Source organism: Calypte anna, chromosome Z (assembly GCF_003957555.1).
Source record: "Calypte anna isolate BGI_N300 chromosome Z, bCalAnn1_v1.p, whole genome shotgun sequence".
In the NCBI taxonomy this organism is placed as follows: domain Eukaryota; kingdom Metazoa; phylum Chordata; class Aves; order Apodiformes; family Trochilidae; genus Calypte; species Calypte anna.
In genome coordinates, this window is record NC_044274.1 from 34,275,802 (window position 1) to 34,288,923 (window position 13,122).

A 13,122-nucleotide genomic window follows, 5' to 3' on the forward strand; every position below is an offset into this window, starting at 1 on the left:
TATTTCTTTAATATTCAGGTGGTTTGGGGTGTGTATATATATGGGTTGGTCGTGGAGAACTGATTAAGGGTGGCTGTCAGGAGAGTGGGGCCAGTTTTTTAGTGGTGCTCAAGAGGTACAAGTGGTACAAGAGGTACAAGAAGTAAAAGAGCACGAAGTTGACCATGGGAAATGCCATTTAAACATGAGGAGGAACTTACATACTTGGAAGGTGGCAGAGCACTGGAACAAGCTGCCCAGAGAGGTGGTGGTGTGTCTTGTCTGGAGACATTCAAAACCCACCTGGACATCATGCTGTGCAACCTAGCCTAGGTGAATCTGATCTGGCAGGTGTGTTGCAATAGGTGATCTCCAGAGGTTTCCTCCAATCTCTGACATTCTGTGATTCTGTGAAAAGTGGTAGAGTGCAAGGGCTTCCCATTGCTTAGAATTTTTTTCTGCTCTGTGACTAATGCTTCCTTAGCTCATCCTTGCATGCCAGAATGCAGGTGTATTGATTCTCACCTGCAGGTGAGAAGGTAGATCATAACAAAATGTGCTATGCTGTTTTTCATTCCTTGAAGGGATAATTATGGTATTCTTACTGTGACTGCAGTAATGACAGTAAACCACAATAAAGTAGCAAGTAGTTTTAGTAGTGGACCATTTTAAATTCCTGCTCTTCAAGTGCAGTGGTATCTCCTCCCACCCCCACCCTGTTTACTGGGAAATGCAGGTTAGAGCAACTGGTCTTTGATTGCAATAGTAAACCTTTAAAGCAGCTGGAAATTTTGTGTTTGGCTGTAGTCCAGCACTTCACAGAGAAAATACCTTGTTACAAGTGCTTTGGTTGATATTTATTGTATTAATGGTAACACAGGTCCTTTGCAATTTAAATGTTGTTTTCTGTTCTCCTTCCAGGCAGTGCTCATGAGTAACATCACAGTAAATGAACGATTGATGCAGAGTCTACGAGGTGTGTTGTAGTGTACCCCCTTGCATCTCTCTCATATTGGATTTTAAGCCTCCTGGTTTTAAAAGTTGTGTTTTTTCTGGTGTCTTCTGCAAATGCTCCTTTCTTCAAGTCATGGGGTCAGTGCAGGAGCTGCTGCAGAGACTTAGATCCTTCATCTGCTCAATCCCAGTTCAGTGCACTGTCAGACTAATCTCCCTCACTAGTAGAAGGATTTGGCCATGTGGTGCTTGATGTAGGACTCATGATCCTTGTAACATAAAATAATATGGAATAAAGCAAGTTTTTATGCGTATTTTACATTTGTTCTTCAGTCTGCCTTTTGCAGCATATTCAGGCATTTTTGTCTGAGGTGTTTGGGTCATGTATTTTAGCACAAGGAGAATTCACAAATTCCTATTTTAAGTAAGAAAACTTAGTCTAATTAATTTCTGTTGGTGCTTCGAAATTAATCTTGGCAATTTATTCCTCAGGGACTCTGGGGAACAGACTGTAAGTTGTATGAAGAGGTAAATATGTTGTGGTGCCCTTTCACAGAGCTTTCTGTCAGGAAGAAAACTAAAACATAGATATTGTTTTTGAGGAACAAAATTGTGAATTTGTATTATCCAGGGAAGAACCATACACTTGTTTTTAGGTGGCTAATAGACATGAATGCCATTTCATGCTGTGTTCTGATCGGTATTTTGTAGATCTAAATTTTTCCTGAACTGAAACTTTGTAGGCAAGTTATAGTATTCCTTATGAAGAAAAGTGGGTAAAAAAAATCAATGTAAGACTGTTTTTGTTAATATATTAGGCTGAAAGGCTATTCTTACACAATTCTGTGCATCTTTGATAAATAAATTCAATAATTACCCGTGCATTTGAACACAAATTTTAGTGAGGATGATGGATGGAGTCAGTGTGCTTACTACCTATCTGTTTTTTGATAATTCTTTTCTAGTATCTATAGGTATATATGTGTGTGTGTGTTTTAATATATATTTTAATTTTTTTTTGTTCAGAACACTTGAAAGAGTTACAGACAGAATATGGAAAGCTACAGCTGGATGTGTACTGGTTTCAGAAGAACCAGACTAACCTTCAGAGGAAGTTCTCATATGACCTGTAAGTATCCAGTGAGACGCTGTGCTTCACTGAGGTGCCAGAGGCATCAGAAAATTTCTGGTACCGTTATAGTCAGAGCACTGTGTTCTGCATGAAGGTGCATACGTAGTAATATTTTTTGTTCAGATTTCCCACTGAATTACAAGGCATGGATGGCTGAACACAGGTGCTTATCAGTATCCTTACTGATACACATTCCTGTTATTTGTAGGATTTTCTGGTAGGTTCTTTCTGCTCAATAGTGTTCCCTCTACATCTCTTCACATCCTGTTGTATCTTCCCTCTGGAAGATACAACAACACCAACAACTCACCAACAGAATTTGCTGTTTGCATGTTCTCATAATGATTTTCCATTTAGAATATAATTGCTGTAGTGGTAAGTATTTTTCCAGCAGCCACACTTTAGACAAATTTTGTGAGAATTATTACTAAAAGCTCAAAATCGCATAACTTGAATTCTTGAGGCCAAACTTGAAGTGCCTTCTCTCTTCCTTCTCCTCCCTCCCCCATTTAAGATTTAAGGATTAGGATTAGTGCTTTTGGGATACTTACTGATCACCAGTCCATTGTGTGCTCTTTTTTTAGGTTGTTATTACTCATTGGATTATGATGACTCATGGGGATTGTCTTAGTGGAGTTCTAATAATTAAGGACTTCTAACAGAAAAGGAGAAGGAAGTTGGAGACTTATGTTTGTATCAACCTTGTATTAAGCCATGTTGCATTTAACAGTCTGTTTAACTCTTAAGTTTCTGGTGTGTATCACAGTTGTTAAGCACCATGTCTATGCTGTTTAGTTAAATGATAGAGCTGGAGCTTCTGGACCCATGTTGATAGTTCATTGCAACTGCTTGCCAGTGTCGTCCATGTAAAGGTGTAATGCTTCACATGAGAGGTACATCCTTGAAGCACTGGATTGATGTATGTGTGCAGGGAATTATGCAAGACAAATAAATTGAGCTTGGGTTCTGGAAACTCAGGTTCATTGCCTTTTATTACAGAGGAACTCACTGACAGAGCATCACTGCTTGTGGGAGTGTACTGTGAAGAAGCCCTGTTTGTTGAACAGAAAGTTAGATCTGGAGCATACAGCTGATCGAGGCTGGCTCAAGGTGAAGAGCTAAATAAGTGTTGAAGATTGGGTAGCCTGCATCAGGGCAGGTGTAGAGACAAACATGACAATTCAGCCACTGCTGTCTGAACAGGGACTTGGCTAGCTGATCTGTCTCCTGAGGCAGGTGTACTTCCTGACAGCTTTCCACGAGAGACCATAAAAGTAGTTGCCTCAGTCAAGCAACTATGCTTTCTTCACTAGGTTTGCTTCAGTGTTCATTTTCTACTCCTGGGGTTTCTTTTTGTACCTATGCAAGTGAGGAAAACAGACTTGGCACTCAAATTTTCATGGAATGGTTTATATCTTGGGCACCCTGTAGCACTCACATAACTCTAGTGGGAACAGACGTACTTGTATTTTTTTAAATATTGCTTGTTGTGTACCGTTAGAAAGGATGTTGGAGCATTAATATTTCACTTGTATTAAGCCACACTGCTGACATTGCATTCCATTCTGGTAGTTGTGTAAACATGTATCTGGTTGTACTGGGTTGCTCACAGTCCTCTTTGCTGTTCCTAAATGCTTTCTTAATCCTCTAATTTTAAATGCTTACAACCAAGCTTTTCTCAATGTGATTATGGGCCTAGAAAAACAAGTGGATGAAAGATTCAAAATGCTACTGTTAGTTTCTCCCTTCATTATTAGGAGTAAACCAACATGTTGTCTCTCTGTTCATCTTCAGTAAGCCTTGGCAGGAGGGAGTGTTAGATCTGCTTTTTTACTAAGCTGGTGATTGCTCCTTTGTCTTGGAGTTGTATGAATAAAGGTTTCACACCATATGCATCAAGTACATTTTGCCTGGTGTAAAAATGGAGAGAGAATATTACTGTATAATGGAAAATGCTATTAAAAAAAAAAGGTTAAATGTCTTCTTTTAAATGTGCACACATTGTGGCTTTTTAAACAACTCAGTATTGTTCTGTAGAAGACAGAAGATTTGAGTGTGGAATGCATAAAAATAAAATTTCTTAAATTAGAAGAAATACATAAAAATTTCTTTTTTACCTGAGTTTAATCTTAGCATTTTATTTTGAGCAAGCATAGCATTTTCCAAACAGAATTCATCAGGAGTTGTGTGAACAAATGTTGTGAAAATTCCTCAGCAGTCAACTTCTTGAAGTACCCTTTGTGCACTGTTCCCAGTGCTGTCTGCTCGTTGTAGATAGAGCTTGTTCAGCCAAGACTGACTGGCAGCACTGAGCCTTATCAGTTGCACCAGCCAGAGAGAAACAGAAGCTTCTGGACTGATGTTTTGAAGATACTTCAGTGATAGATGCATTGTGATTCTTAGGAGCTTTGTTACATAGCAGCTTCTCCAGAAATTTCGCTCCTGGTAAAAACTCTGATAATTTATTGGGTATTTGCAGCCCTGACAAGTGCAAGACTGTGAGTGCATGAGCCATTCCTTTTAGCAGGGATGAAAGACACTGACGATGCATCTACCACAAGGACAGAGGTGCTCTGTTTCTCACAATGGTGGTGGGGATTCAGCAAATCCAGCAGCATAGAAAGGGAAATGCTGTACCTGCATTCCTGTGCCTGCCTGTACATGGCCAGATGTGTGGGGTAACATGACACAGGAAGCACTCAGGAGCATGAGCAGCAGCAGTAGCCTCATCCCTTTCCCCTGAGGGCAGATGTTTTCTAGTGCAGAATGTGCTGGTGTACGTAGGTGACAGCTGGCACCAGTCACTGCACCATCCACTCACAGCCCTCCCACCCCAATCTGACCCCAGGTGCTGCGCTCACACCCCTGTAAACAAACATATAAACCCACAACAGAGTCCTTCACACAGGGAAGAGTTTAAAAAAGCATGTAATGAGAAATGACATGACTGATGATCAGGTTCAGGGCAAGGCCATACAAGATGTTTACATGTCACTGACTCTATCTATCCCCAGTTCTATTTTCTCATGCTTGTTCCCACCAGAGATCCATCCCTTTCCCTGCATTTTGCCCCATAGCAAATCTCATGCTGTCTTGTTGTGTTAAATGCCTGTATTCCATCATGTGTCCCCTACCCTTCACAGGAAGCATCTTGGATCTGTTGGCACACCTTAATGGGTTCCACACCTGGACACAGGGGCTGAGGCTGACCTGAGAAAGCCCTGGGGATGTAGCATTGTCTAAAAATAACTTAGTGTTATCACTTAGTGTCTATAACTTAGTATCTGCTCTCCCCTTGAGTCTCACTGCTCCTTTGTTGTCTTGCTGCTCCCATATTAGTGGGCCTTGGATGGACTGGTGACTCCTGTGATGGGCCTGGGAGCATCTGAGAAGGATATTATTTGTGCTCTGTGTGTGTTCAGGTGAGCTCTTTATCACAGGAACTAGAATTAATTAATCTTGTGAGGGAGAGAACACACACCAGAGACTGAATTTAAGGGCACAGTTTTTGCACGTTTGAAGTATGTCGTGTTGATGCAATGAGGTGGGGAAAGTGCTTTTCTTGTGCTTCAGAAGTCATTGTATGCTTGAGCAAAGTATTGAAATATCCAGAAATCCCTTACTCAGTAAGGGAATTCCTGCACACATAATAAATGAAAAATCACAAGAATTTGTCACAGATGCTAAATAAACTGTATTTTCGTGTGCAGTGTAGGATGAAAGAGTACTTACGAAATACTGCTCTATCTCCAGCTTCAGGTTGTCTGCTGAATCTTTTCTCCAGCTTGCAAACTGAGGTGTGGGGAATTCTGATTTCCTTTTATTTCCTATAAATTATTGAGTGTGTGCATATCTCAAGCCTTTGTTGTTTTATTGTCTCTGATGTTCACCCGCCTATGAAGCTGTTTAATTTGATGTCTTTTCCATGAATTTGCATTAGCAAAGCCAAACTTTAATGCTAGTCAAGCAGAAATTATAATAAAGGTAATTAATTTGTCAGTTCATAAGATCTGTATACCACTCTTCTTCCTTTTTTGCTTTTGAATTTTTTTTCTTTTAGAAAGAGTGGGGGATGGGGTGGAGAAGGATGGAACTGCAACAATGATGAGTGACTTGCTTTTGTAGAGGAAATGTGCCCTGAGAATTCCTCTGGGTTATGTAGTAGCTTATTTGCAGCTTGAGAAACTGGAATGTGCCTGTCTGAACCTGCTGCTGTTCTGTAGGTATTAAAACTGCCAGAGCCAGGTTTAGAAATAGATCTCCTTTCTTTCTTATTCAGGGAAAAGTAGATCTTGCAGTATGGTTGACCATGTTGTTTTACAAAGGATTTTGAGAGGAGTTTTGCATGCAGAAAGAGGAGTACATGGGGTGAAGCTTCTTCCTTAGGCATAGTCTCCTTGGGTAGTGACAGTGTGATATTCCCCCTGGCATGATGCCAGATGGGCTGGCCCTGCTCAGGGAGCTCCACTCTAACCCACTATTGCTTGTTTTTGTTCATGGGGGATCAAAACATACTTTAGTTTGTATGATAAGTGGTTTCTAAGCCATGGGTGTTACAGGGTAATGCTTATCTTCCTTGTTACAATGTTTTGCTATTCCTCTAATAAAGTTACAGGATAGGTTATGAGGGAGTCGGAGAAGGGGTTCTCTTGCCCTTAAAGTAGCTACTTCCCATGAGAAATCTTGATTTTGACAACGCTCCATGGGTTTGCACAGGATCCTCATCACAGCCACAAAATGGGAACACACTGTCCTGGCAGCTCCAGGAAGAACACTGCCAGAACAGCTTGGAGGTTACCCAGAGGTTGTGGAGCTGTGAGGGAAAGGCAGGACTCTAAATGGAAGACACTTGTCATGAACGTTAAGGAACTCATGGCACTGTGTAGGCATTAGAAGTATCTAAAAGGTACACAGCACTTGCATCTTTAGGAAATAATCCTTTTGGAATTTACAATAACTACTGATGAACGCAATTTCTGTGAGATCTGTTTGTTAGGTCCTGCAGCATTGTGCTTTGGTGCAATACTGAGAAAAGGTCATAGAATCATAGAATTAGCTGGGTTGGAAGGGACCTCAGAGATCATCTAGTCCAACCCTTGACCCACCAGAGCAGTTGCTAGACCATGGCACTGAGTGCCACATCCAGTCTTTTTTTAAATGTCTCCAGGGACGGAGAACCTACCACCTCACCGGGCAGTCCATTCCATAGCCTAATCACCCTCTCCGTGAAGAAATTCTTTCTAATATCTAACCTAAACCTCCCCTGGCACAACTTAAGACTGTGTCCTCTTGTCTTGTTGAAGGTCGTCTGTGAAAAGAGTCCAGTTCTCACCTCGCTACACCCTCCTTTCAGGGAGTTGTAGACAGCAATGAGGTCTCCCCTGAGCCTCCTCTTCTTCAGGCTGAACAGCCCCAGCTCTCTCAGCCTCTCCTCATAGGGCTTGTGCTCGAGTCCCTTCACCAGCCTGGTTGCCCTCCTTTGGACCTGTTCCAGGACCTCTACATCCTTCTTAAACTGAGGGGCCCAGAACTGGACACAGTACTCGAGGTGTGGCCTAACCAGCGCTGAGTACAGGGGAAGAATCACTTCCCTGGACCTGCTGGTGACGCTGTTTCTGATACAGGCCAGGATGCCATTGGCCTTCTTGGCCACCTGGGCACACTGCTGGCTCATGTTCAGTTTCTTGTCAATCCAGACTCCCAGGTCCCTTTCTGCCTGGCTGCTCTCCAGCCACTCTGTCCCCAGCCTGTAGCGCTGCATGGGTTGTTGTGGCCAAAGTGCAGGACCCGGCACTTGGCCTTGTTGAACCTCATCCCGTTGGAATCGGCCCAGCTCTCTAGTCTGTCCAAGGTGTTTAGCTTGATAGCAGTAGCCTACAGCTGTTTTTTTTACTAGTGCCTTGCTGCTTCCCTTTCCTAGCTAAAATCCAGATACATGGCTCTGTTATCACATAGAAATGCTTCAGGGATCCAAAACTGATCTTGACTTAACTGAAATGGTCTGGTTAGCAGAAAATAAGAAAATTAATGTAGGTTTTTGAACTGGCCTAGCAAAAATAGTTTAAATTAATTTCTCCCAGGAGAACTTGGACTGCCTGCAACATGGATTTGTCTTTAGCACTTAGGTTAACATTTCATTTTTTTCTCCTGACTTTTAAAATATAAGAAGAGATAGTAGAACTAAGAAAACAGTAATATTAAAAAAATTGTATCACAAGAGAACATTTTACAAGAGTGTGAATGATAGTTAACAACTCCTCACTTGTTTGTATTTTCTTCAGGTCACAGTGCATCAACCAGATGAAAGAATTAAAAGATCAGTGCGAAGAAAGAGTAGATGAGCTCACTAAAAAGGGTAGTGATATACCAGAAATCAAAGAAAACAAAGACTTCCCAGAAGATAAAAAAAAAAATAGCCAGGTATGGTTTGTATAAAAAGTTTTAAAACCTTTCCCTTTGTAATTCTTAAGGGGTTTTCTGCCTTTCTGTTATGTTCAGCTAATGTTAGCTCATCTCAAGAAGTCTTGTACTGCTTTCCTTCACATTTATTGAATGTTTCTGATCTTTGGGAACTGGAGTGATTCTAAGAACAAAACAAGGGAGATGATTTGCAGGAGACTCAAAATCACTGTGTCTCTGAGACAGGGAGAATTTGAAAGGTGGTGCTGGAAGTGGTGAGGAGCCCATTAAATTATATTTTACACTGCTGAGTTCACAGCTCCCTTGGACTTCATTAAAGGACTTAGTTGCTTTGTGTGTTCAGGATGTGTGTTGAGAATAAGTCATAGAATCATAGAGCAGTTTGGATTGGAAGGGGCCTTAAAGATCATCTAGTGCCAACCCCCTTGCTTGGGCAGGGACACCTCCCTTTAGACCAGGCCCCATCCAGCCTGGCCTTGAACTCTTCCAGGAAGGGGGCATCCACAGCTTCCCTGGGCAACCTGTCTCAACACCTCCAGAAAAAACAATTTCTTCCTATTTTCTAACTTAAATCTACCCTCTCTCAGTTTAAAACCACCCACTCTTGTCTTGTCACTAGATGCCCTTGTAAAAAAGTCTATCCCCCCCAGCTCTCCGGTAGGCCCCTTGCAGGTACTGCATGGCTGCTACAAGGTCTCTTCAGACCTTGAGAGAGGTACCCTTCTCTTCTCCAGACTGAACAATCCCAAGTCTCAGACAGTATTCACAGGAGAGATGCTCCAGCCCTCTGATGATCTTTGTGGCCCTATTCCAGATTTGCTTCAGCAGGTCCATGTCCTTCCACTCCCAGCACTGGACACAATACTCTAGTTGGGGGTCTCATGAGGACAGATGATGGGGGGCGAATCACCTCCCTCAACCTTCTGGCCACACTTCTTTTGATGCCATGAGGGTATGGTTGGCTTTCTGGGCTGCAAGCACATATTGCCAGCTCATGTTGATCTTCTCATCAACCAACACCCCAAAGTCCTTCTTCTTCAGTTGTGAATCACTTCAGCGTAGCAGCAAGCCTTGAATATAATACTGTAGCCCAAGAGTCTTTGAATCATATCATAGAATTATAGAAAGGCCTAGGTTGGAAGGGACCTTCAAGATCATCTACTCCAACTACCCTGTCATGAGCAGGGATGCCTCTTAACTAGACAAGGTTGCTCAAAGCCTCATCCAGCCTGGCTATGAATATCTCCAGGGAAGGGGCATCCACAGCTCTTATGGACAGTCTGTTCCAGAGTCTCACCAGCTTTGTACTGAAGAACTGGTATAAAACCTATTCTCATTCAGTTGAAAACCATTTCCCCTGAGTGTCTCTGGACACTCTTATGAAAAATCTCTCTCCAGCCTTCCTGTGGGTTCTCTTCAGGTACTGGAAGGTGGCTGTAAGGTCCCCCCAGACTCTTTTCTTCAAGCTGAACAATCCCAGCTCCCTCAGCCTCTCCTTGTAGCAGAGGTGCTCCAGCCTCTGGATCATCTTTGTGGCTCTCCTTGGGACTCATTCCAACTATGTCCTTATGGTGGGGATACCAGAACTGCATGCAATGTTTGAAGTGGACTCTCACAAGAGCAGAGTAGAGGGGAGAATCACTTCTTTTGATCTGCTGGACATGTTTCTTTTAATGCATCCTCAGATACAGTTGGCCTTCTGAGCTGATGAGTACACTGCTGGCTTGTGTTGAGCTTCTCATCAATCAACACCCCAAGGTCTTCTCTTCAGTGTTGCTGTCAGCCCACTCTGTACCCATCTTGTAATTGTGCCTAGGGTTGCCCTGATCCAGATGCAGGACCTTGCACTTTGACTTGTTGAACCTCATGCAGTTTGCACTAGCCCATTAACTAGCCTGTTAAGGTCCCTGTGGATGACATCCCTTCCCTCAAGTGAAGCCACCACACCACACAGCTTGGTGTCATTGGTAAACTGAGGGTGCACTCAATGCCATTGTCCGTGTTGCTAACAAAGATGTTAAATAGCACTGCACCCAGGAGAGACCCTGAGGAACTCCACATGTCATTGGTCTTCAGCTGGACATCAAACAGTTGATCACAACTCTGAGTAGGACCTGCTAGCCAGCTCCTTATCCACTGAGTTGTCCATCCCTGAAGTGCATGTCTATCCAGCTTAGAGAAAAGGATGTCATGTGGGACACTGTCAAATGCCTTTCACAAGTCCAGGTAGATGATGCCAGTTTCTCTCCCCATATCTACCAGAGTTGTATCTCTGTTGTAGAAGGACACTGCATTCATCAGGCATGATTTGCTCTTAGTGAAGCCATGTAGGCTGTCACTGATCACCTAATTTTTCACGTGCTGTAGTACAGATGCCAGGAGGATCTGCTCCATGATGTTATCTGGCACAGAGATGAGACTGACTGGTCTGTTGCTGCCTGGGTTTTCTTTGGTCCCTTTTTTAAAAAAAGGGGGCTTATGTTTCCCCTTCTCTAATCTGTGGGAGTTTCTCCATACTGCCACAACTTCTCAAAATGAGTATGAATATGAGTGCAACTTCACCTGCCGGTTCCTTCAGGATCCAGGATATATCTCATCAGGTCCCACGGACTTGTATCCTTTCAGGTTCTGTAGGTGTTGCTGGACCTGAGCTTACTTTGGATGGTTCTTCACTATCCCAGCCCCAGCCATTACCCTCTATGACTGGGATGGTGTGGCTCAAGTGGTTACCAGTGATGACTGAAACAAAAAAGTCATTGACTACTTCAGCCTTCTCTATATCCCCAATAACCAGGTCACCTGTATCCCTCTGGAAGATCCCACATTCTCTCCTGTTTTTCTTTTTTTCTCTGACAGGATTGTAGAATCCTTTTCTGTTATATTTAATGTCCCTGCCCAGGTTTGGCTCCATCAGGGTTTTAGCTTTTCTAATCTGGTTTCTGGTTTCACAAGCAATTTCCTTGTAATCATCCCAAATTGCCTGTCCTTCCTTTCACCCTTTATGGATTTCCCTTTTGTGTTTTATTTTGGCCTTGTGTTTTATTTGTCCTTGTTATCCATATAAGCCTCCTGGCCTATTTGCCTGATTCCTTCTTTTTAGGGATGCAGTGCCATTGGCCTTGAAGATGATCCTTGAAAGTCAGACAGTTTTCCTGGGCTCTCAATCCCTCCAGGGTCTTGTCCCAGTGTACCTGACCAAGGTTTCTGAAGGGGCCAAAATCAGCCCTAGTTGAGGGTTTCAAGCTTGCTGAGCACCCCCTTTGCTGATCTTAAACTTCACCCTCTTGTGGTCACTGTAGCCAAGGCTGCCCATGAGCTTAACATTTCCCACCAGCCCTTCCCTTTCAATGAGTACAAGGTCTAGCATGATACCTCTCATTGTTGGTTCCTCTACTGCTTGGAGGAGGAAGTGATCATTGATGCATTCCAGGAATCTCTTGGGTTGGTTGTGCCCTGCTGTATTGTCTCGCCAACTGATCAGAATTGTTTAAGTCCACTTTGTCCTCTTCGTCATGTGGTCTTTAACAGACTCTCCTTTAATGTCTCCTTCCTTTCATCCTCTCCCACAGGTACTCAATCTTTTCTCCATCACTCACCAGGTGAAGTTCCATGCATTGTAATTCTTCGTTGACATAGAGGGCAATACCCCCTCCACATCTCCCCTGCTTTCCTTCCTGAAGAACTTAAACCCTTCTAATCCAGCACACCAGTCACAGGAGTCATTCCATCGTGTCTCCATGATGCCAGTCAGGTCATAGTGCTGCAGGCACATAAGCATTTCCAGATCCTCCTGTTTATTGCCCATGCTGCATGTTTGCATAAAGGCATTGTAGCTGTGCCCCTGCTGAATACAGTTGCATGACCCCAACACCTTTTTGTGGACATGAGCTTTGGTTCCTACGTGACTCTCCTCAGATGTTCCTGTGATTTCTAAACCACTGGTAATGATTGCCTCTTCGTTTCTCATTTTTTATCTTTAAACCATCACAGCTGAAAGAGCAAAGTGAGGGTCTTTGCTAGCACATCATCCTACAACCCCTGGAATGCTAGCCCTGGACTTAGTCCTATCAGGCCAAATTTTATCCCTTCCCCCCTTCAAATCTAGTACTTATCTATGACCCTGCTGACTCCTGCCCCATGATCTTTTCCTCCTTCTGGGACAGGTGCATCCCATCTGTTGCCATCAGGCTTCGTAACTTACAGAGCTACCTGTGACCAAAAAACCCAAAGCCCTGCTGATGTCACCAGCTCACACCAGCCCTGGAGCCATCAGTCAATCAGTTGGCTCTTCCTGTTGATTTCCTCGGTTTTTGCTGCCATTGGAGGGATGGAGGAGAACACAACTTGAGTCCTGATCCCTTAACCAGTGTCCTCAAGGCTCTGAAATCTCCTTTTGTAGGTTTTGGGCTTCTTGTTCTCACCTCATCACTACCCACCTGAAAGACCAAGAGCATGTAATAATCTGAAGGCATCACCAGGGTGGGAAGTTTACCTGTAACATCCTTTATCCAGGTCCCAGGGAGGCAACAGGCTTCCCTCTGAAGTGGGTCTGATCTGCATATTGAGGCTCACCAGCTGTGAATTTTCACAGAAATCCTAATTTCAGCCATTTACATTGAGGATGATGGGAAGATTAA

General features: G+C 43.2%; 1 protein-coding gene across 1 annotated transcript in view; it reads left to right on the plus strand.

Annotated features, from left to right (window-relative positions):
- GOLM1 (golgi membrane protein 1) overlaps nt 1–13,122 on the plus strand; it is a 33,825-nt gene that overhangs the window by 13,002 nt on the left and 7,701 nt on the right. Inside the window, exons 5-7 of the mRNA XM_030467396.1 lie at nt 901–955; nt 1,960–2,062; nt 8,347–8,485. Of these exons, the coding sequence (XP_030323256.1) occupies nt 901–955; nt 1,960–2,062; nt 8,347–8,485 (297 nt within the window). The remainder of the gene's footprint in view (nt 1–900; nt 956–1,959; nt 2,063–8,346; nt 8,486–13,122) is intronic.